Here is a 26,072-nt window from a genome sequence, read left to right on the forward strand (position 1 = left end):
TGTTAAAAAAAAAAAAAATATATATATATATATATATATATATATATATTCCCCTTTAAATTACATAAAAATGCTTTGGCTCAATTTCACAAATGGGCCCTTCTCATAAATATCAGAATTAACATAGGAAATTACCTTAATGTCTCTAATCAAATTGTCAGACAGTCTGAAAAACAAGGATCCAGATAATATCGGCAAAACCAAATTGCATGGCAAAGCCAATTAAAACAATAATAATGCCACAACAATTTATCTCTGATGTATTGATGCAGCGAGCTGCCCAGTCAAAAAGCATTAGAGTCTAAATGAGAAAGAGAGAATATTAACTTTTCAAAGGGGAAGAGTGAAACTTTCCAATAAATTAGCCAAATAATAAAAAAAGTAATCAATGAAGGACTGTATAAAATTCTGACCATGTTCCATCAGTTCACCTTAAACCTTTCGCTTTAATTAAACTATCAAAGTAGGTGTGTAGGAGACTTTTACCTTTGCCAAAGAAATGTTATCTTTACTAGTGAAGGATAAAAAAAACACCCAGCAAGATATTTCAGACTAACAACCAGACAAACAGAGGAAAGGGGGAGCTTTTGCACCATTCATCTGTCTGTTTTAGGTACAATTTTCATTTTCTTTTCTTGGTTATGAGCAAAAACTCTTTGTTTGTTTACCTGGGGTTCCACAGATCTCCACACTCAATGTGCGTTCAATGGTTTTGTTCTCAAACGGAGATCCCTTGTGGTCACTGTAACACAAAAGAGAAAAAAATATATGAGAACAGGGATGGAGTGCTGGAAGTGTTTGTGTGAGCTTACAAATGGAAATGAAATTAACAAAATGCCTCATCATTGTTGGGTTTTTTTTTAGTTCAGATTTTGTCTGCTCTACAAAAGTTGTGTAAAAACTCTCTCACTTACTTTGGAGACTCTGGGGTCAAAGGAAGTGGCAAGATGGTTGGTTTGGCTGCAGAACACAAAGGAGCATGGGTAATTAATTTACTAGTTCACACTGTACCCAAGATATTTCAGGTCCACATCTACAACTAATATCTTAGACTTAATCAGTGACAGCAGTGATGTTGCAAATCCAACCCTGCACTGAAAGGCCAGATGACTCTCCAGCCAGACAGAAATTTTGGGAAAAACCAATAGTTGGACTAACTTGACCCCATCATTTTTGACTTTATCTGACTGCATACTTTGTGAGGCAGGATGGAGTGATGGCATGTGTTCAGTTTCCCAGCCCATCATACAAGATCCACCACATTCCAACAGTCAGAATGAGTAGAAAACGTAAAAAAAACAGACTATGACATGGAAAAGAACGGCACAAATGTTTCATACTGCTACTAAAATGAACAAGAATATGTTTTGCATGCAATTGAAACCAAAGCAGAGGAAGAAAGAAGAGTCAAGGAAGCGTGTGCAGTTGCCTGAGGCTGCGACCATCTCCAACTGCTAGGGAGTATCTCTCAGTTAGACAGCTATATTACGGCAGCCTGAGAAATAAGCTTTTCAGCACAGATCTGAGTTTGAAATTAGGCGACGTGATAAAGTTCAAAATGTTGCAGGCGTTCCCCGTTTTTCATTTATAATTAATCTACAGACAAAGGTTTGTGCCAATTCAGAGGTTTACGCTTTGGAGCCGCATCAGTTTTTGCTTCCAAGTAAATGTTAGGTTTAGGTTAGCGCTGTGGTTAGTGTGTGGTCAAACTGGGAAGCGGTTAAAGGAGGAGAGGCAAAGGAGAGAGGGCAGGGATGCAGCAATGATTACCTAACATTGGTGGGACTTGGTCATCAAGGTGCCTGCGGAGTGCCTGTTTTTGTGAGTCGGAGGGTGTGAGCTCTGGAACTAAAGAGTCTGGGAACAATGGGCTTGGCAGGCCCTGTGAGAATGACATGGGGCTGCCTATGACATCATCAAAAACATCCTCCCCGGCTTGGCCCACCAGATCATGCAAGCTGTCTCCTGTCACCGGTTCTGGCATGCTCAACCAGCTCTCTAGGTCTAATTTAAGCTCTGCCGAACTCTCAAGATTGCTCTGGTTGGCCACGCTAAATGCCTGCTTGTGTAAGCTAGGTGCCTCTCTAGGGTGCTCACGACTAGCTCGCTCTAAGTGTCCGTGGATCTCTTGGACTCTAGAAGCCGTGTCTGGTAGGTCTCGCCTTTTATTCTGGGGCAACTGCAGGTGAGCCCGGTAACGGGCCGGCCTGGGCCTGGAGGTGAGCAGCTGACTGAGCATGGGGTGCTCTAGCTCTTGCCTCCTTTTCTTAATGGTCACCGTGAAGTGCCTATTAGCACGGCCAGCTTCAGCCAAGCCGCCCGCCTCAAGGCAATGACCGCAGCTGCCTGCATGACCCATCTCTCTAGGCGGCAGAGAGTAAGAGTGCATGTACCTAATAAAGCGGGCAGCGGCCAAGCTGCCTGGGTCAACACCTGGCTGCAGGCCTGGCGGCCTCCCCTCTTCGCCGGAGCAGGCATGGCCACAGCTGCCTCCGTGGGACAGCGCAACGGGGGCGGAGTGCCCCCCTTGAGTACACCGTCGCCACTTCCCCGCCCTTTCACCAGCCACACTACACGTGCCGGCTGCCTGGCTCTCACCTCGCTGGGCCTGCACTGCCAGCTGCTGCTGTTGTGATGATGGGGAAGCAGAGGACGTCTTCTTTTTGGAGGCGGTGGAAGAGGAGCAGGACGACAAGGAGGAGAAAGAGGAGGTGGATGAGGACGATGGAGAGGAAGAAGATGAGCAGGAGGACGTGCAAGCCCCTCCCCTGTCCTTGCCGCAACCTGTCCAGGTGCTCTTGGCTTCCCTGGCTTTGGTCTGGAAGGCCTCGTCGCTAGAGGTGAGGTACTTGAGCAGCTCAGTGCAAGGGCGTCTCACAGACCGGTTGAGACAGGACCCTCGTGGTTTGCTGTTCCAGGGGTTTTCTGTCTAAAGAAGAGAAATCAGAGAGAGAGAGGGAAGAATGAGCATGGTATGTAACAAGGTAACATAGGGAGATTAGAACGGGGGGCTAGCACAGAGGTGGTTTAGTCTCCCAAAAGGCAACGTGAGTGTACTTTGCTCATCATCTTAATTACGAGGTCTTGGGATGGCTCCAGGAAGATCTGCACGCAGGCAGCAGGAGGAGACAGCGGTGTCCTCTGGGACCCTGCCATGTGCAGAGCTCCATAAACAGAGGAGTCAAAGTCATTATGGAAAAATAACTCCTCAAAGAGAGCTTGCGCATGTGCATGAGTGTGATTGTGTGGAGGGGAGAGAATTACATGTAATGTTCACCTCAAATAACTACTCATTTTTCTTCTAGTTTACAACATGACTGGGCCTGTGGTAATAAATCATTGTATTTGTGACAACGAGACCAACAATGCTAATTCTATCAAGACATATTAGCGTTTTCTTTTTTCATGGAAATTAGATGGTGCCTTTCAGAAGTCCTGAACATCATCAAGGGTAACGTAACTTCAGATGAGACACCTCCATCACACACACAACTCATTTGTATAATTTCACAGAAAGGAAAAATTACATGGAACTAGCAGATGAGCTCACACACCAGGCCTTTGATGCAAGAAGTGCACCGAGCAGCTACCTTGGCAACAGCAGGTGTTGGTCTGATCCGTTGGTTGCTGGCTGCATGGTTCTGTGCCTTGCCACCTGGGTATTGATTATAGCTGAGCTGGGAGTTAGCAGGCGCCAGGAGGAGCTTCTTCAACTACAAACAGAGCAGAGAAACAGATCACGGGGATTACAGCTATGAATTTAAAACAAAATGCAAAGATATTGCAATACTTTTGCATTTACATTGCATTTATGCATTTGGCAGATGCTTTATTCAGAGTGACTTACTTTGTATCCAATGTATACAGCTTATCAGTTTATGCATTTCCTGGGAATCAAACCCATGACCTTGGCATTGTTAGCACACTCTGTTGTTTCTGTATATGGTCTCTTGTAAGCTCATTTTTGCATGCATTGTTTTCAAAGAATTCTCTCTCTAAGCATCTTCAAAGTTGACAAACTAATTTATTGATGACAGCAGAATCATGTGCATGTTTTGAAAAACATTTATGCAATATATGACTGATTATGTGAGCTGCAACATTAAGCTTTAATTATTTAATTTTGCAGGCTATGAATCAGATATATCAGAGTAATGCTGTGGCAGCATGTCAATCAGAGCAGGTGCAATGATTTTTCTGAGGTGCTCAGATTGTAACTAATGATGAACATTACATTTTCACTGTTTATACTGTTGAGAAAATACAGATTAAAATAGTCACTTGATTAAATTCAATTATTTTGGCATATTTTTCGTTGCTTTGGCTTGACAGTGTTGTTCATTTCCCTTTTTGCAGTAATGAACAATGCAATTAACACCTCAGGAACACTCAGGAACACTGATCTACTTTGCTGTTTCAACAGCACCGTGGCTATGTTCTCGGTGCAGACATCAATAGGAGACTGCTGTCTGGCGAGTCTGTACCCATTTTTGGTGACAGGCCTGCAGCATCTCCTTATCTGGTGATAGTGAAGACCAGACAGAGGGAGCACAGTGAAACACAGTGGGACCGAAAAAGAGCGAGGGAAGGAAACAGAATGAGAGGGCCATGCTTCATGGCGAAATAGGATTGGGCACAGGGGAAGCACAGGCGGGGAGGGTTTCTTACCAAGGAAGGCTCCTCTGGCTCTGGGGTGAGTGGAGAGCCGTCTGGGGTGGAAGGACAGCTCTGATCACTGGCATTGGTCACGTCCCCATCTGCCAGGGCCTCGAACGAAGGCAACCCGTCTTCGTCCACTGGGATACTGTCCAGGGTTTCTGTGAGCACTGCCAACAAGTTGGCCTCATTTTCCTCATCTATCTTCTTAAGGGGGCAAAAAGAATAGGGGAAAGGGAAAGAACAGTGGAAGAAAATAGGACATTTTAGTTTGGAGTAGTGGCAGATTTTGTCTGTTTTCAGACTGGGTGGAGTGGCGTTCCATAATCGCTAATAGAGGATGGATTTTTTTTTTTGCTGCATCCATTTTTTTTTTTTTTTCTACAAAATCTCTTTCAACTATAAATTGCCTAAGCCACATGAGTCAGCACTGTCAGTCATACATTAAACATGCAGCTTACTGGACCAAAATAATATCTCCCCTAAGAAACCCATTAACTGAGCTGACACACAGCAACTACTCAGGGAAGTAGCGAGAAAGAGGTAAGAAACAATACGAGGGAAGTTAAGTTCCTCCAATCCCTAACTCAGACATCTCATCAACCAAATTCAAGCTGGCAATCCATAGATAAGGAGCCTTATTGTGACTTGAAATAGATGCAATTTTTTGAGCATATGAAGTGTGATTACAGAATCAAATGCTAAATGCTAAACTCTTTGATGTTCCCGTCTGTCTCTTCCGCAGATGGTAACGCAGGAGGGGCAGTATCCATGGAGCGGTGGCTGTGGAAAAGTCGCAGGCACTGGAAGTTCCAGCACCAAAACCCACGGGACTTAGCCATTGCAGAAGATAAACACCAAAATTGCTGGGGGACGTGGCGTATGCAGGCCAACAAGAACAAATCCTTTTATGCACACCACAGGATTAGTATCGCTTGCTGATAGCATTCGGGCACGATGGTGGTGGCTGCAGGGGGACTGTTCTCTTTAGATAGAAGTGTTGCGTTGCTTAGCCTCCAGTCCCATGTGCAACGATCACCCCGATTGATTCATTTTCTATTAATAGTTTCCCACGATTACACACCAGCATGTTCATATGCTCATGGGAGCTGCTTTTGAGACATCAAAACAAGGCCATTTTACTTATCTCACTCCATTTAAGAGATTTCGGTACTGATAGTGCTAACGTTTGATTAGCCACTGACAGGGAGGAAAATGAGTTCATAATGCCCTCATTGGGACATATTTCCTAAATCTGAGCTTGAATTGATAACAGATAAAAGATTTGCAGGGGCACCTGAGTTGTGACGTAAAGTGGCAAGAAAGAAATCACAGGCTGTGACTTAGCCTGCTGTTTAATGGTTGGCTAATAATGTCCTTTCAATGAGCTACGCCTTTGCTGTCTCCCCGCAATTTGTCTTCTGCAACTTCATAAAAACCCAGGCAGCCACTAAAACAGAGGGCAATAGCATTAAGCATTTCCTTCAAGCTAATTATAATCCTGGTTATTTAGGATGACTTCCCATAGATGCTCATCGTTTGATTTACAGAGGAAAGCTTTTATTCATTTGGGGATTTTCCTTTCGGAAACAGCTTTCACACTATCAGCATGCACCCAAATAAGGACTAGCAGTTAGTAAAACTAAAGTGCGAACTATTGGTCAGACTTTATCTAGCATGACAGAAGGTACTCCAGGGTTTATACAGTACAGCAATCAAAAGTTCTGCCAAAAACCGCACTCCTCTTACAACATCGGTTATCTCTCGTTATTCTATGAAACAGGCCAATAACCTTTGTCCTCCATTCAGACACATAATTCAAAGTGTAACCAACACTAGCAAAGTACATTCAACCTTGTGCCAGAGTGGCCAGATTTTACAGGTAACCTCTGGAGCCGTGTCCGCAGCCATCGATTGCCTCTAAAGAGAAACGGTCTGAGTAAGAAGGGAAGAAAAATGGATAGGACCTTTCCCATTCCGCTTAATGGACCCCACCGAATGAAACAGATCTTAACAATCGTGGGCTAATTGTGGGATCACAGTATATTAACCTGCTCTAATTCTAAAGGGTGCCATTCATGGCTGTTTTACCACAAATGCTTCAATTAGCCATAAAACACACTGGCAAGCGCTCGGCAGTCACACTCCATCTAGCTCCCCTCCCTCCCCCAGTACTTCAGAGGCGCGCCAGCGCTCACCAGTCATTCATTATCAGGTACGCTCTTTTGTTATCAGACAGGCTGTCTTTGAAATTGTCCTTGCTTTAACTCTTTTATTGAGTTCCACCTAAGCCATTGTATTCCTGAGATATAACTTATGGCACTGATAACAGGTAGCACGGTCCTTTTCTTTTACTACAACTTCACGGCTGGAAAAGAAATTGGTCCGATATCATTTGAGGATCTGAGCGAATACCCCACAGGTAACGAAAGAATGTAAAAATAAAATAAAAAAATAGTAAAATGTGAGGTTCGTATTTTGATAGTGTCTGCGGCCTTGCATCTCCACCGTGACAGAGGAGGAAAAAAACTCTGAAGGTAATAAAACCTAGAAAGTCAATTACTCAAGAGTGCGTTTTACAACCGAAGGCGTGCACCATCACAAGGAAGACATTAAATGACCTAGAATGTGTCGAAAAAGGTTAAAGTGAAGATTGATGTATTTTTCTTTCTCTTTTTGTTCTCTCTGAAATCAAAATAGAGTTTGTTTCCATCTGACAGAATGTCGTTCACAGCTCTAAAATAGATTTGCATTATCAATATTTGTCTTTAATTTTACCTTTTCTAGCTGTGGCCCAAACAAAGTTTGTACACCGTTCAGAATTGAACTGAGAATGTCTTTTAAATTTCAATTCAACTTCTGAATTTGAAATGAATTTGGATAGCAGTATTGAAATTACATGGAATTGGAATTATTACAATTGGAATTAAGCAAAATTGTCAACTGTAACTTTAAAAGCAAGTTGGTTGCATGTTAGCTGGACAAAGCTTCGTCTGATAGGTTTGAAAAATATTTTAAAAACTTGAAGCTTTATAGGCCTTACGGAAAAAGAGAACAACAGGTGTCTTTATTTCCCTTTTTATATGTGGCTTCTCATTATTGTCTCATTAGTATCTAATTCCATAGCTAACAAATCCTGATATTCGGCACTATGCAATCTGTGCCTGGATATAGAATTGTGGAGAGAGAATACATGTCAACAAAGACATTTTTGACCAAATCCAGAACTCCAATAAAAACAATAAAAGACCTCAAACATATTATAAGTCACACATGATATTGTCCCTCGCATTATCAAAAACATTCCAATTTAAGCCTCCCTCAATAAGCCTAACCAGATCGTGTCACAGTATATGTACATGGCACAGCCGTCATGTGTCATACTCAAAAATAGGATTCTGCCAGTGGAATCACCAGCACTATTTCAAACCTCATTTCCCCCGCAAATGATCCTGCACGCTGGGCACCGAGGCATGCCTGCTCCAGAGGCAATGATCACAGAGAGACGGAGTATGGCAAAGATTAACTTTTCATAACCCAAACCAACATTACCACCCCCCTGACTCTGTCTGGACCAGAAGCTCGAACAGGTAGCAATCAAACTCAAGTTATTTTAGCATGCAAACAATCAGAATAATGCATAAGTAAAGTGAATTGAACTAAATTAATATGTGCTTGCAAGTGCCCACAAACAGAGCCGTAAACAAACAATTTCTACCCAGAAATAATTGCTCTCTTGCACAAAGTGATAGAGTTGAAAGTAAAAAATAAAAGGCTAGCAACAAACTGACATGATCTAAATGGATGCACTGATGATAAAGAGAGGAAGAGGAGTCTGCATGCTGTTTTTTTAGCTGTGGTGCAACAGATGGCCCACAGCTCTGTTTCTAATGCAATTAGAATAAACTTAGTTTTCAGTGTTCAGACATATTGATGCACTGCTTATTTTAGAAACTTGCCCAATAATGCTGACACTAGGGTGCTCGGATTCCTAAAGAGCTGGAGTCTAAATATTTTAATGCAGCGGAGAAAAGAAAAACACACATCGTTATTCCTTTCTGAAACGTGCATGCAAACAGAACTCTGCTTAAGTCTGAGGTGGCAAATCTGCAGAGGTAGGCAATCTTTTGTGAGAATAAACATATACAGGATGGTGATCATGCTATGATGCGCTAGAAAATACAAGTAAGCAGGAAGGGTAGGATGAAAGGAAACCAAGTCCTGTTTCGTTCCAATGCAGCAGTAACTGCATTACATGTGAAAACAAGAAAATGTGGACATACAAAGCCGGTATTTAAGCGTGTAAAGTCACCCTTTTCTCTTGTTAAAAGTGCTTTGTTATCCTCCGGATCCCCCTCTGACCTTTCGGCTGCTGGCAGGCTTATGAGCAGCACACCGGCGGGGCGGCCCGTCATTTGTCACCCTGATATCAGCAGCGGGGCACATCATCACCGGCACTGCACCAAACACGCAGAGGAGCGACAACAAAGGAGAAAGACAAAACTACAATACTCTTTCTATAATAAAGCATGTTTTAACTGCACAAAGGTCAATTGGCGGAATACGTTTGTATGAAAGCAAAGGGCAAAAAAACGCTTACAGACTGCATGACTGCATGCGTGTGTGTTTTATCACGAACACCTGCCCTCGTACGAGTATCCATGAGGTACGAGTGAGGTTACAGACTCCAATTTTTTTTTTTAAATGTATGGTAATTGAAACCACCAAATGTGTGTGGAAATGCAGTCAATTTAATTCGGCTGCAAAAGGTCATGCTATTCAATTTACACTCAATGCTGAGTACAGTAGCCAGCAAAACACCTGAAAGCAAATGATCTTATCAGACCCCACTGCAACGCTCTCACCCCAATGGATAAAAGCTATTTGCTGATTACTAACTAAATGCATTATTTTATTTTTTTTACCTTGACTTCCATCTCCTGTAGGTGAGGGAAGATCTACCAGACCTTGACTTTGTGAGACGATTATTCCCATTATGTTTCAAATGCCCATTAAGCTTTTTTCTTCTCCTTTTTCAGTCTTTTTGTATATATGTATGTAAAGTCTGGAAATATGCACGCTTTGTATTTTAAACAGTATCAGCTTTATCCTTTTTTTTTATGACTTTGCAACAAAAACTATGAATGCAAAATATACATTAAAAAAAAGAAAATCCAGAACCTAGAAAAATACAAGAGGCATTTATAAATAATTTCTAAACTTCTCTGTTGGTTCTGTTAGTTATAAATCAAATTATATCATTGAAGTATGTTTTGCAAGAAAACACTACTTTAGTCTTGCTACTTCAAGCTTTCAAGCAAATTTCAGGTTTTATTCAAGGTGTTACTTGTGAAATTCAATAGCTATTTCAGAGTCTCTACACACACACACATTCAGCATAAGCTTAATTAATCAGTAAAGGTATAAGGTATGATGACCCAATAATCTAAAACAAACAAACAAACAAACAAAAACAAATCTGGATCAAGTTTAATCCATTAGTCAGGCATCACAGCTGCCAAATGGGCTTGCCTGGATGTTACGTGTATATATTGCCATAATTATGTAATCAAAAATAATAATAAAAAAAAATGTAGTAATTGCAAATTACTGTAATGCATATACGCCAAGAAATGATAAGGATTTATGCTCACACTTTTGGAGTCACTGTGTTTATGCATGCATGTAGGCCTAAATATTTACAAGGTCTGGCTTGGCCTGGGCCACATATTAAAACACCAATCAAAACTAAAACTAAATTTGCTTTTGCAACGCACCTCTTCACTTAAAGGCAGAAACTAACTGATAAAAAAAAAAACATTTTTACAGCACTTGACTACATCTTTTTACCACTGAAACACAAAGATTGACAAGGATATGTCACACTCAACATATGTTCACACTTTTTTATTCATGATAAATATCATGGAAATGTTGTGGGATGAACTACAGATGGAAGGAGAAATGAGACGGTCTGCAACTGGAAAACTGATCCTCAATCAAAACTTTGGGAATATATGTTACATCGTTTCATTTTACCTGGCAGACAGAGCTATTAAAAGTGCTCATGCAAGTCTGAGCATGTATCAAATTTATCTCCTGCAATGCAACCAATCGGCTCATTCCCCATTGCAAAAATTTAGCATTTTGTTTGTTAATTTACCCCCTCCGTAAAATCGTGCAGCGTGACGCCACTAAGCTACGTCTGAAACACTCTGTACCCTACAGTGCATAAACCCTAAAAGAACCAGCGTTCCTGGAATTCAGAGATCCAAACTCCCCCTCCCTGCCATGTTGAAGTATTAAATAATCCAGGAATCGCCTGTACCGGGACTCACTTTCTCTCTCGGCCTAGAGTTGAGCCAGATGCCTGGGGCTTATTGGCGTAGCGTTTCCGGCCAGGTTAGAAAGAGACAGGCCCTGAAAGGCTCTTAGAAGAGATTAACATCCCAGACTAAAAATAGCCCACAATGGTTATCCCGCACTTACAACTGGTGACACGTTACAAAACGTGAATATTACTGTACCAACTGTGTGCATGTGTGTGTTTGGATGCTCGAACACATCCATGCAGTCAATAATGCGAAGCTCATGAACATACAGGCATGATATAAGCCATCATTAAATCCTCGAGTAGTACTGGTTGTACTGTCCATGCAGGATATTTATCACGACCCAGATGAAATTTGGCACCAGATCAGTGCGACTTCCAGCACAAGCCGTCTGAGCCAGACTCATAAAACATGATTTAAGGGGATGTCCACTATGTCCAAGGAAAACCCCATGTGTAACTTGCCCTCAGACATGGAAAAACGGTCTCATGTGTGACACCACCTGTGGTGCTTCAGTTCTGGGTAGTGGCTGTCAGCTGACACTGAACTGGCAGAACACAGTGTGTCCCAGAGCAAAGGAAGCTAAACCTTGTTACAGCCATTTGAACAGTACCAGTATGCCACACAAACACGGACACACACATACACACATGGGAGATATGCGTTAAGATCAAAGCTTAAGGTAATTAATACCGGTGGCTTGAAGGAATTAGATAAGATTTGTAAGCAGATATTAAGTCTTGGTAAAGAATTATCTACAACATAAAGATGACAGCCAGAATTATTGTGGCTGCAGTATAGCATCAGGTAATACTTTTTGGTACTTCATGTACCAATATATTTACATGGTACTTCATAGAATATCATGGCATCGAGAAATGCATGTGACCACATTGTGTTTGTAGTGTAAATGCGAATTTGTCCTCATATGCTGCAGACAACAGTAAAAGGCCGCCTACTCAGCTGTCAATCAAGCATTGTGCTAAAACAAGGTTCATTTCATACTCGACTAAAATAACTGAGCAAGTCTGTGGCGAGATATATTCAGAGAGGGAGTGTGTGCTGAATTTTCTGTGCTTTTTGCACGTTATCAACATACATCTGCAACATATATGAGATGCAGTAAGTGATGTATGCAGTCATTAATCCTGTGATTACAAACGGTCACAGGAAACACATTTTAGCTATTGATGCAGAGAAATTTCGGGAACCAAAAATATTTGGACAAAACGGCCAAAAATTTTATTTTAGGTTTTGCGGAAATAGTTTTAGGGGGCTGAAATCATTAAGATAGCTAGATTTTAAGACTGACTATCAGCATCTATTTCGTGGAAAACGCAGATAAGCTACAAGACGTAAACATGTTAGTAGTATGTACACATTTCACCACGAAAAAAATGAAGCTAGAGTAGCAAAACTTAAGCCCCGTTCACACTACAAGCAACAAAGCAACACGATCCCATTCATTTCAATGGGGAGCTGGCGATTTCTGGCGACACAAGCGACAGCGGCCGTTGGCGACGGATGGGGCGTGTCCAGCGACGCGACAAAGTTCAGAATCCTTCAACTTTATGCAAATGAAGAGTGACTTTCGGGAGCGACAGCCAATAGGAAAGAAGACGGCAGAGCTCATGTGATCGTTCTCCTCTCAGCCGTAGATAAACATACGCAATGGAAAAAAAAGTAGGCTCTGTTTCTCATTCATTTTTGTTTGTATGTACGGATTTAATTCATATTTATATTATATTTAGTCTTTTGCCTCCAAAATGTTTATATTTAGAGGCAATAAACCTGATTCGCTGTCAAGGCAACCAGTAGTGAGAACGCCCACTAGCAACCTCATCGCCAGCCTTGTGAACGCAGCTTTAATCAGCTAAAATATGCCGAGGTTGTTTGTTGCTGAAAAACTTGATTACAGCTGGTTTATCACCTGTGAACAAGACACCCTGAACAATATACTGAGTTAAATTACTCAACTGACCCTCGCAAAGACCCCCCAGCCCCCAACCCCCTTAGTTACTGTTGCTACGTCCAACAAGCTATGGCGCACTCACATCATGCATCATGCATCATGCTCTCATGCAGTGAAAAATACATTGCGGAGCAAAGAGGACACTGACAGACAAGACAGAGCAGGTTATTTTTGGTATGAAACAGAGTGTCAGCTTTCAAATTGTGTCTTTTTGTTAAAAAAATCAAATAAATAGCGTTTTGTGGCTCTTTAATGTGTCGTGACAGATCGCTGTAGTGCCTCAGTTCTTTTCATATTTACTTAAAGCACAAAATAAACATGAATGAACATCAGAAGGTATCTTGTTTCAACCGCGGAAAGAAGTCAATACACACCATTTTTCAAGTTCAAGTCCATCGACGTTAATCTACTCTCCTGACTGGTTTGTTTGTCGGACAAAATGGCAGATTCGGCGATATGATTGGTCAGATCGCCTGTCAATCAAGCTCCCAGCGAAGGGTCAATTACTCAAATTTAATTACCGAAATGTTATTATTGGTTTTCACCTAAATGAAAACTTTTGGTGCTTTTGGTGTTTTAAAAAAAGGCCACTAATGACATTTATTATATTTAGTGATGCACTGATTTTTTTTTTCACATAAACACTGAATTAAATTTTCATTTAGCCCAAAAATTTAAACCGAAAATTAATAATCAATTAAGCAAATGTATGTATTTTGTTCTAGTTGACTAACAAGCTACGAAAATTGAATGGCCTTCCTGAGGTAAATGCAAAAGTGAAAGAATGATTGACAAAAAAAAAACTAAAATTAACAAACTGTTCTAGCCAAAACCGAAAATTCAAATATTTTGGGTTGCTGAAATTTCAATGCATGCAATACTAATATTAACAAACCATGTCTTTTATGTCAATAAATACCAATAACAGACGCACAGTGCAAAAATTATCTTGCACACACAGACTTCGAATTCCCTTGGTAACAAATTCCCCCCATTCTCTCTCCCCCGCAGGGGTGTGTGGGGTGTTAAATTGGTTCTGTGATGAGCATCAGGTGGCTAAGAATCAAGATCAGCTGAGGCTACAGGCCCCCGAAGAAAGATCTCACATGCAACTACCCCTTTAGATAGCAAGGGATAGGAAAGCAAGCATGAAAGAATAAAAAACTGGCTTTGTGGATAGAGAAAGATGACAGAAGCATGGAAATGAATACAGGAGAGGAAACCAGAGCCTGAGAAAGAAGCAGAATGCAAGAGTACGCAAGCAAGCCGAGCAACAAGCTTTATGTTAACTTGTGCTTCTCCAAACATGCCCTGTGGGGACTATTTTCCAGCTGCAAGTGATGTTACCCTCCTCGCGCTCCCTTGCTTTTTTCCCCTCCCTTCATTGCAAAGTGAATATATTTGCTTATGCCCGCTGGATTTCAGACTCTCCCTACGGTTGTTTGACAAGCTTCACTGCCAAAACTTCAGAGGCTCCTTACTGATGACAGGGCTCTGTCACATTTCCAGACTATTGCAACTAAGAATTCACCCTGGCATGGCTACGAAATTGCCCAACTCTTTTTGATGCACTATATATGAGAAACATACTTCAAATGTGTGACGAAAAAACCCTAACCAATTACCTCCACTGATCAATGGTGGCACCAATGCCACTACTCAAAATACAACCTATTTACTACCTAGGTGTCCAGTCCTGTTCCTGGAGGTCCACCATCCTGCAGCGCTCAGCTCCAACCCTAATTAAACACACCGTAACTAGCTAATCAAGGTCGTCAGGATTACTGTAACCCTCCAGGCAGGTGTGTTGGAGGAGGTTGGAGCTAAACTCTGCAGGAAGGAGGCCCTCTGGGAGCAGGATGGAGCCGTGACATACAGCTAAATATACCTGCAGCTCATGCAACATGAGAGGTACAACCAAGGAAATTCACTTAAGCATTCAGATTCACTCTGATGCAACAGAATAGCTAAATAATTTAGTTGTCAGGTGAGTAAACATAAAACAACAACAATTAATAAGAAAAACAGATAACACTTTACTTAGAGCCTTTATGTATTATGCATTATTAAAGAAGTTTTAATGCATTAATTATGCCTTGTAATGCACGTTATCATGCATTGTACAATCTCATGAATAATTGTAACCGCAGTTAATAAATTATAACACTTATAAATTCATTGTTACACTATGCATTTTAAATTATTTACGGCTAAATATAATGTATTACAATGCACATTATGAATAATTATAATGCGTTATACCCTTTAATAACCCATTATAATGCATTATACATAAAAGCTTTAAATAAAGTATAACCGAAAAACATTAATGGATGTTGTTATTCTTAACTAATTCTAAAACTATTACATCATTTTTTGGTAACTGAAATAGAGCTGAAATAAAATTTAAATATTAATAGTGAAAGAACCTGCAGTTTTTGGTAATTGGAAAAAAAAAACTGAAATAAAATAAAATAATAAAATAAAATATAATATAATATAATATTTATAATGATTGTACCTTCAGATAATGCAAAATGAGAGATATAACAAAGGAAATGCACTAAACCATTTAGATTCACTGCAAAACAACAAAATATCTAAATGATTTAGTTTTTAGGTGACTAAACACCATGAAAACCATAAAGAAATGACAAAACCAGTGTTGCTAATCTCAACAAATACTAAAACTAAGTATTTAAACTAAGTTGTAACTAAAAAAGTTAATTTGTGGTAATTGAAAGTAAAACTGAAATAAAATATGAATATTAGATTAAAATATGATAAAGTCATTATAAATTATAGAAACTGGTCATTATATTATTTAACATTGTTTTATATTAATCATAAATACTGGTTTGTAGCACAAATTCTCATTTAATGTTTAATGCACTTTGTTATTCTTCTAGTTATTCACCTATAGTGGGTAATGAATCGGCCAAAAAAAAAATAAAATAAATAATAATAAAAATAAAACTAGAAATGTTGCCTTGACAGCTAATTGAAATAAATAGATCTAAGTTCTAAAACTACTAAAACGGAAATAAAAAGAATTTAAAGTTAAAAAGAATAAAAAAAATGACAAAAGCACATGACAAAATTACAAAAATGAAAACTAAAAATATCTAAATAAAAGCTAATTCAAAATATTAATTAATACTATAATAGTGATAAATAACACTTGCCAAAAAATGACAGCAGCAGCTTTAGTGATGCTTTTGACGCCTGACAACATTCAAACCGTCTGCGCTTCGAGAGGCACGGCCAGGGTGTAAGTCAAAGTGTCGAGTGTGTGTGTGCAAGTGTGTGTGCATGTGAGTGTTCACTTGAGGAAATCACATTATACTGCACAAAATGATAATATGCTTGGCCCAGCTGAACTTGTGCAGCTAAACTGATGGTGTGTTTTCAAATGTCAGCATAAATTTGCAAATTAAAAATGCGAAGCCATCAGCAGTCACCGTTAACGCCATGTGCGTGTGTCTCGGCGTAAATGTGCTTGTGAGCGTTTTTCTGTCTTCTGAGAGACGTAGGCCTGCAGTAGATTTGGACGATTTGATCTGGGTTTCTGTTTGTAGGTTTGCAAATTACTAGACGAGCAAGAAGCAAATAGGGCCTGTTTACATGGATGTGTTTATGTGTAAGTGTGAATGTGTGTACTTGGGTGTGCGTCTGATTTATTTGAGTAATTAATCTCGCTTTCACACTTAGACATCCGAGCCTCCAAACACACACACCTACAAATACACACTTTGGCTCATCTCCAATAGCTAGGTCAGAGTCTGGTCAAAGTTTTGACCGGTCATCGGTAACTGCACTCACCTTACAAAGCACAGCCAGTGCTTTCACTCCACGAACAAGTTGTAATTCCAAACACTCGCTGGCAGCATAGTTTCGTGTTTGGATATAAACATCACACGACCCGACCGAACAGCCTTGGATGACCTAATACAGTACAGTCTGTTTAACAGGGAGTTATTTTGACTAGGTGTCAAGTGCCCTTAAAATAAAAGGCTGCGGCAATCTCTTGGAGTCAGGGAGTGTTCCATTCCACACATTGTCCATGCAGCGATGAGAACAGCGAGAACTCTAGCTTGGATTCAGAGCTAAATGCCATCCAAAAAGACAGCATGTTACACTCCAGTCACCTGTACAATATTATGATATGACCTCAAAACACTTTCAAAATGTTTGCATGAACATGAATGCATGATATGTAAATGAATTCATTTTGAATTTTGCATTTCTGACGTAGTAAACTTGCTCGGTTGCTCACCTTGTACAGCCTTGCACTGCATTGCACCCGTGAAACACAAGCTTAATTCTACAAGTCAAAGACGAGCCACTGGACATTTCACTTTGTAAGTGTCACAAAACAAGCAACATAATATCACTTTGCAGAAATGGTGCTACAGGCACATTTTTCAAATGAGCCAGAGTTAAATAAAAACAATGTATAGTAACGTTTATTTGTGCATCTGTCATCATTGAATTACATTGTAGCCTATATGTTTTGAAACTACAGAGCTTTGATCACAAAACTAAGCATTTAAATATCATCTTACCGAGACATATTATTAGGAGAGATAGAGTGACAACTGAGATTTATATGCATTTTATGTAAGTAGACTGCTATGCTGTTATAAAGATCTTACTGATTCACAAGCTATCAGAATTTCAGCACTTTTCAGCCATATAAATGTCAACATCTTCACCAAAATGGCATATTTGTTTGCTCAGTTTTGGGCCTCTGAATAAAATTGAGGTGCTTTTTTTAACTCTGTATTCTCTCTCTCTTTAACATAATGACCTGCTACCATCACTGTACCACCATAGTACTTTTTTGCAAGCACAATAGCTACAATATTTGTCACAGCAGCCTGATACCAAAGCATCTCCCAGGGATTGTCTTTTTAATAGTCTGTAAATATGCTATAAAGTGCTATCTAACTTGATTTTGCTTTTAAATTTCTTGAAAAAAAAAATGACAAAACTTGTGTGCAGCACTTATCACTATGCATGAGAAGTAAATGTTCCATTTACGGAATACAAGCAGCTCAATACAAATGTAGCAGCCCTACACTTTCAACCAGTGCCTAAAAGAGCAAAATCTATTTGACTCAAAACATGGTTTTACATGTCTGAGTGCTTCTAACCTCCCCACGGCCCTGTTCCCGAGAGAGGGGCTGCCGGTGACGGGCTGACCGCGCTGTCAGGCCCTCTCCCTGGGGCAGAGCGAGCTGCCTATCGGCCCCCACCTCCAGAGATCCATTTTAGCCCCTAAGATGGGCTTGATAACTAGGGCTGAACTGCCACTGAAAGGCATAAGCCGTCACGTCACACGAAATCTCTAGGCTGCGTTTCCCTGCCCACCACTATCGCTCACTCTCATCTGCCTGCCGGCTTGCCCCACACGGCCCTGCAATAATGGAACATCATGTACAAAATGTCAGGAAAGCGTAAGACATGAAATAATGACTCATAATCGTGAAAAAAGCTTCATGTTGCGTGTGTTAAAGCCGGCCGTCTGTTGTGCATATATGTTATGATATATATGATATGTCCAAATATACAGTATGTAAGCCTATTTGATGATGCTTTTGTAGCTGGTTTTTTTGCATGTTACGCCTGTTTCATATTTGATATGTAAATTTCTAAGGCCTCTAAATTATTATGCATGTATTTACGTGTATATATTTATATTCATATAATTTATATCATATATAAATATATTTAATATATAAACGTAACATATTTTTCTTAAATATGTACATGCATGTGTCTGTATTTTTATACACATAATAAATATACACAGTACGCACACATATATTATGCAAACAACAACTTTTATTTGACAGCACTAATTTTGTCTAATGGGTCAATACAATTTACATAAAAAAAACATATTTTATATGTCAGAGCAGGCTTTAAAGGGTTAAACATGTTAAGTTTTTTTTTACTGGTTTTATTATGTATAAATACAAATCAGAGAATGAAATTAAAAATATCTAAGGCAAAACTGTTAAAAAACTATTAAAATGGCCAGACCCTAAACCAGCACAGGCGGTTGAGTCTCTGCGTCCATGTGTGGCCTGCTTGTTGTGTGACATCACAGGACTCGCCAGGCCACCCATTAACTATACTGCAGTCAGACAGGTTAAGAAAACATTGCCAGGGGTTTGAATGAGTGCAGCGGGAGGAAGAAAAAGTCCTGCCAACTAGCTTTACACAAGAGCTGGCCATTCATTAACCTGTCTTCACGCTGCTCTTGGGCACTGTACTGACCCACATAGGCCAGTATTGGAAATGCATATCCAATAATGGAACATCATGTACAAAATGTCAGGAAAGCGTAAGACATGAAATAATGACTCATAATCGTGAAAAAAGCTTCATGTTGCGTGTGTTAAAGCCGCTTGTCTGTTGTGCATATATGTTATGATATATATGATATGTCCAAATATACAGTATGTAAGCCTATTTGATGATGCTTTTGTAGCTGGTTTTTTTGCATGTTACGCCTGTTTCATATTTGATATGTAAATTTCTAAGGCCTCTAAATTATCAGCATGATCAAAACTTTGCTGAAACCCTTTTGTACGCAATCTGTTACATGCCTTCTGTTGTCTGATTTAAAGTTCATACAGTTTTTAGCAACTTTGTAAAGCATAATTCTAAAAAAAAGTATATCTTCAGGTTGTGGCTCATGTGACTTTTTGCTGTGAAATCTTTAATGATTTTTATTGAGTAAACATAGTGATCATTTTCATAATGTTAGTCATATTTTAAGATGAACACTTGCTGGACTGAAGCAACTTTGATTTACTTGATTATCCAGGCTTTATCCAGGAATGTTTGTTTGTTTATTTGTTTATACATCTCTCAGTCATCATTTTATTGCATGGCATTATATGTTTAGGCGTTACATATCTCACTAAAACATATTATTAAAATATAAAGAGTGACAAATTATATGTATATGCATTTTATGCAAGTAGTCTGTTTTACTGTTATAAAGATCTCTTTGTTTAGCCTAACAAGCTACAAGCTTTTGACCATATAATGTCAGAATATCCACCAAATTGCAAATTTTTCCATAGTTTGGATATCTGAATAAAACATCTGTAAATAAAACAAATAAAAAATCTGTTTTTCCTCCTTGAGTATGAGTTTCCTATTCTCACTATGTCATACAATACGAGCAATAAAAGCAATCTATCAAACATGATACTCAACAAAAGATGCAAATTTCTTTTTTTTATATTTTGTCTAGTGCTGTCAAACGATTAATCGCATCCAAAATAAAAGTTTTTGTTTACATATGATATACAGTATGTGCATATACTGTGTATATATATTTAAAATGGCCAGACCCTAAACCAGCACAGGCGGTTGAGTCTCTGCGTCCATGTGTGGCCTGCTTGTTGTGTGACATCACAGGACTCGCCAGGCCACCCATTAACTATACTGCAGTCAGACAGGTTAAGAAAACATTGCCAGGGGTTTGAATGAGTGCAGCGGGAGGAAGAAAAAGTCCTGCCAACTAGCTTTACACAAGAGCTGGCCATTCATTAACCTGTCTTCACGCTGCTCTTGGGCACTGCACTGACCCACATAGGCCAGTATTGGAAATGCATATACAATACACACATTCATCACTATTGACACCTCATGTCCCATTTCACTGAACTAGGATCAGCTGCTTTAGCACATAACTGAAATTTTAAATCGGGGTCTACAGTAGCAGTGTAAAATATTCTATATCTATAAAAATTTCAAATATGCTTCATGAGCAGTAATGCATGTAAATTATTGCCATGTTAATTAACATGCACCCACACACAGTATTATTTTTGCCACTCGTAATTGTGGGCCCTATAAAATCATGCTTCCACCACATGGTCTAGGTAAGTGTTTCACACAGTCCTTCATGAAGTCCCTATCACCAGTGTTGGGGGTAATGCATTACAAGTAACGCGAGTTACGTAATCAGATTACTTTTTTTCAAGTAACTAGTAAAGTAACGCATTACTTTTTAATTTACACGAGAGTATCTGAGTTACTTTTTCAAATAAGTAACGCAAGTTACTCTTTTATTTTAAAAACAAACAAGCAAGCCCTGTCCAGATTTTAAAATAACGCAAAAGTAACGCAACGCATTACTTTCCATAAAAAGTAACTAAGTAACGTAATTAGTTACTTTTTTTATGGAGTAATGCAATATTGTAATGCATTACTTTTAAAAGTAACTTTCCCCAACACTGCCTATCACAACATGACACAAACCCCCAAATTGTGCGACAGACCCTGCACTATATTTGCCAGCACTCAGAGCAATGCGGCATTATCATTTCTCTTCTCTATCTGCCCAGATAAGACGTAATGAACTAGCCAGGGCTGCTTTGTTTCAGCCGCCTCATTTCTTTTCCTCTGGACTTTGCATTCTCTGTCAGTGACGAAGAAGCACGAGTGCAACAGGTTTAAAGTTTTACCTCTTCCCTTTTTCAACATGACAACCCCGGGCAGGGACAAGCCGGTTAAAAGTGGACCCACTAGATCAAGGCGAGGATGCAGACTAGTTGTATAATAAACTAGAACAGCACTGGTGAGTTCAGTAAAGTTCAATGAATCCGATTTTGACTGAGTTGTCCACTGGGAAACGGAACTATTACCACCACAGAGTGTAGAAGTAAAAATGCCATTCATTTTCTCCATAGTGGATTTAAACGATAATTAAAAGCCATTAAAGAAAGACCTACTGTGAGTTACGAGGCTTCTAATCAATGACATATGCTAAGGGTTGAAGCCTCAGTCAGTTTTATTTCAACTTATTTTTAAACTGATAATGTTTAACAGCAAACAACTACCCATGTTTCTGCAGAGAAATCTCCACCAATCAGACAATTGTGCCAGTGAATGACGTAGAGTCAGTTTCTTTATGCTCTCAAACTACTTCAATAGTTTTATGCAAAATATGTAGAATTTTCGATAAATGTAAAATATTGTTCAATAGTGTCATATTTCTCAATTTTTTCATTTTTCATTGTCATTCGCAATAACTCCTGGGATTGTAGTTGTTTCCCCCGTTAAAGCCATAGAGTGCACAGTCTTGTCTTTTTGTCTGATTTCCTTCAAATCAAAGTTTGTAATGTTGTGATTCACTTCAGAACTGGTCGGTTTGGTTTAATGCTGATAAATCTTAAATAAATACTTTAAAAAAAAAAAATCCCTATGGGAAAAAATGAAGGGGAAAAATACGTCTGGAAGGCCGCTGAAAAAGTGAACAGACACTGTTGCTCTGTATTATTACTGACCATTACTCCGGAACATCAGGAGGAAAGTGCATACAAACAGCCATCAATTCCAGCCCAAGATTGTAGATAAAGGTACAAACACTGACCTTAAGTATTGGACAAAGGTAGGGTGCTTATCATAATACCTCACCCCAATTATCAGACAGCATGTATAAATGCTCATTCCCAAAGAGTAAAGCTCTGTTATTAACTAATAAACTGCACTGACTGACTATCCCAGCTTGTGAAGAATTCCTCACTCGCGCAATAAACTGCATGAAGCTGGAATCATATCTAATTTTACAATATACAAGCATGCACAATCAGATAAGAAAACATTGCATGACCCTCTTTACCTCAAACAGGTTCGATGCTTCATTGCCATACTGACTGGAAATGATTTCTGATTGGTCGCTGTACCACTTGAGTCCTCCCAGAAAAATATCTGCATCGAGGTCACTGACATCCAGCTCAGACAGGTCAAGCTCAGGCAGGTCAGGGCAAAGGGGCTGGTCTTCACCAACCAAGGCAGCACACTGAAAGAGAGAGGAGATGGTTGAGCACATATTTGCCAAGATGTTAGACATCTTCATTCAGTGTTTGTGAAGAAATTAGTCCTTCAGTTTCTCAAAAAGCCATAAATGGCATCATAACTATTCAATTTAGTTATGATGACATGTAATGTAGGGGTCTGTTTGATAGTAGAATTGATCAAATGGAATTCACCATGTTTTACCATTTGTTAACATTTACTTTGCATCATCTATGTGATCTCAAACACAAACGGTATCAACTGTTAATGGTGGGATCAACAGATTAAATCATTTAATGTTGGTCAGGCTTCACACCTTGTTTATGGACAGCAGTCTCCATATAAACATGTTACTGGAATAAGCTTATACAAACCCATTTATTCAATGCAAACAAAAGGCCTGCACATTCTAATAATGACAAAGAAAATCAAATGTGAGATAAAAAAGCCACAGCTTTACTGAAAAAAGGCAAAATAAGGCAAACATCTCAAATCGATTTATTTTCCACTGCTTTTAGTGATTTTTTTTAAACCAAAGTCCATTTTCCCCCATTGCTTTTCTTTTTTTGTTTGTTTTTAATCTACACTCAAATTCAAAGTCAAATTTGGACTAACCCAACTTTTAGGTAAAAAATTTAATGTAAAAATTTAACCCAATGGTTGGGTTAGTCCATATTTGACCCAAAGTTGGGTTGAAACAACCCAACATTTTTTAGAGTGTAATCATAAGTAAAACTTGGCAAATGATGCTTTGTCAGGTTTTACAACACTATGCATCATAATATTTAACAAAATGCTTAGTTTCTTAAAGCAACGTAGACATGTTTTCATTATCTCTAATACATCTGACATAATATAATTTTATATGATGTCAGATTTATTAGAGATAATGAAAACATGTGATTTTTAAATGAAACCTTTGGCACTATGGCATTTGGGGCAGTTTGGTATTCAAGATGGGATCATTTTTAAAAAGGGATATGAAGTTACACCCAAATTTTTCCTTGAGCAGAACTACGTGAAGGCTAAAATGAACTATGAGAAATACTGAAAGCAAAACATTATATTTCCATAAAACAACTATGGAAATAAAACACTTTCCACACTTAATTCTATCAGTTTAGCTGTTTATAGGCAAAACTTTGACAAATTAGTCCACAGCATTCACCAACATATCTCAAATCTCTGCACCTGTCCATTTGCTCAGTGTGTGATTGATGTAACCAATAACTCTTCCTCTATTTGATTCATAGGGAGTGTGACTTTGCTATGTACTGTAATTGAGACCTGTGTGACTAGCATGCAAAAGCTACTCACTTCACTGCTAAATTTAGTACTAATTTAGGATGCATTGTTACAAATTAAACATACTAACAACCAAATGAAGTGAACTTAAATCTAACCAAATTGCATATTCTTCAGCGGTGTACATACTAGCATTTGCAGCATTTAGGAAACCACAACAACATAACCAACCAGAAAACAAACAATTATGTGATTGGCTGAGGCAGGGGAGGGGCGGCCCGTCGTGGGGAAGAGCGCCACAGCCACGCCCTCTAGTTGGTCAGATACTGTACTTCATATCTCTGAGTATGTTGTGAGTAAAATAGAGGCGAAGTGGAAGCTAAACCAACAGCAGCTCGCGGAGAGACTGTGCGCACATGTGTATAGAGTTTTGACAAACGGCGGAGGGTGCTGTAGAGTGATGTATTTTGTGAAAAAGCGATACAGAAAACAGTAAAATGTTTATTTTGTACAAATATTGTTTGAAATGTGTTACAGTCAGTGCGCGTTAACCAGATACCGCTTCCCGAATCCTATTACTCTGCTCTTTACTCGGTACTACTGACAGAAATGTCACAAGTAATCAATTTTTTTTAAAAGTGAGACTTTGCTCGATGGCAGCACGATACAGTTCGTGCCGAAGAATCTCGCACGTCAAACTTGATCACCGGTGTCTGATTTAGTTTAGATCTATTTATGACACAAATCCCGTCGTTCCGCTGTCACAGATTTATGGACGCCGGCAAAGCGGTTACATCCAATGGTGAGCAAATGATAAAATCACATGCCTCAAATGCCTCGGCATCTTATTGAAAGCCTTCTCCCTTTTCCTCTCAAAATACGGACACGCTTAATCACGAGCACATGCAGAGAGAGAGAGATGAGAGAGAGAGAGAGAGATGAGAGAGAGAGAGAGCAGGCTACTTGTGGGCACCTGGAAATGGAAATTAGAAGTTCTAACCGAGCAGCAATTTGCTGATTGTGTTTAGATGGATTTATGCTCCGACTGAGACGCTCAACTAACCTTTGAGAATGAATATAGGCTAACAATAACGCAACGTGCATACCTTGCAACACAGACAGGTGCATATACAGCGCAGCGATAGGCTATATTTCTATATAGTGAGTAAAAGTTTCAGCTAAACATGCTGGAAACACTGCTTTATGAATATCTGAAATGGTTAAAACTGCAATAAACCACGACGCGGATAGATAGATAGATAGATAGATAGATAGATAGACTGCACTGATAATGTAGGCTATGGTAATAATAAAAAGTGCGACGTTATTGTCCATATCTTACATTTCGCCGAGTGAACATGTCAAACACGTTTAAACAAACCTAAAATGTCCCGAATTGCAATGATTCGCACTATAAACGATAAACGTCATGCACAGCTATGCGATCGTTATTGATGTATTGCAGTGGAGCAACGCTTAACCTTGCGATGAGGTCTTGCTAAACAACAAGTAAACGAGGTTCAGCAGCTTTTCTTTGCTGAACCTCGATTTTACAGCACATACTGTCCAATAATAAATCCAGCACGCGCTCCGCATGCATGCAAATAGCCTTATCCAGAACTGTATCTGTGTTCTAATAGGAAAGTTTCAATGTACAATACCTGACGCGAGAACATATTAGTAATTCCAGCACATCGGCAGTGGCACTATAGGCTCTCACTGAAGCAGATACCTGTCTCATCATCACCTGCGTTACAGCGAGCGAGCGCACTCCATCCACGGGCATGTCAACACAATTTCCCACGACAAGACATCCTAAGTAGACTGTCACTGTTCAACTCCGACACAGCTTGAGAAAAACCGCACGCTATCACCAGATTCCTGATTACACCTGTCCCACGCCATCCAGCCCCGAATGACGGTACGAAAAAATAAAAAAAGAAATCACGGGCAAAAGAGAAAATCCACTCGTTCCCTCGCGCCCCTCACTGACAATGAACCGAGGGCACCTGTCTTACAACTGCTTTCCATCACATGACAAA

At 39.5% G+C, this 26,072-nt stretch overlaps 1 protein-coding gene across 3 annotated transcripts in view; it reads right to left on the reverse strand.

The window, feature by feature from the left end:
• Positions 1–25,831, reverse strand: part of ppargc1a (peroxisome proliferator-activated receptor gamma, coactivator 1 alpha) — a 44,996-nt gene extending 19,165 nt beyond the window's left edge. The window contains exons 1-7 of one of the 3 annotated variants that reach the window (XM_016535549.1): positions 25,778–25,831; positions 22,610–22,789; positions 4,669–4,860; positions 3,591–3,713; positions 2,599–2,929; positions 915–960; positions 669–742 (exon numbers count right to left, since the gene is read on the reverse strand). In XM_016535549.1, the coding sequence (XP_016391035.1) occupies positions 669–742; positions 915–960; positions 2,599–2,929; positions 3,591–3,713; positions 4,669–4,860; positions 22,610–22,789; positions 25,778–25,816 (985 nt within the window). In that variant the 5' untranslated portion in view covers positions 25,817–25,831. Of the gene's footprint in view, positions 1–668; positions 743–914; positions 961–1,770; positions 2,388–2,598; positions 2,930–3,590; positions 3,714–4,668; positions 4,864–22,609; positions 22,790–25,777 lie in introns of those variants that run through there. The other 2 variants (XM_016535548.1, XM_016535550.1) reach the window with 2 other exon arrangements.
• Positions 25,832–26,072: the final 241 nt, after the last annotated feature.

The sequence above is a fragment of the Sinocyclocheilus rhinocerous genome, unplaced genomic scaffold (genome assembly GCF_001515625.1).
Source record: "Sinocyclocheilus rhinocerous isolate Xijiao unplaced genomic scaffold, SAMN03320098_v1.1 scaffold1297, whole genome shotgun sequence".
Taxonomy (NCBI): Eukaryota; Metazoa; Chordata; class Actinopteri; order Cypriniformes; family Cyprinidae; genus Sinocyclocheilus; species Sinocyclocheilus rhinocerous.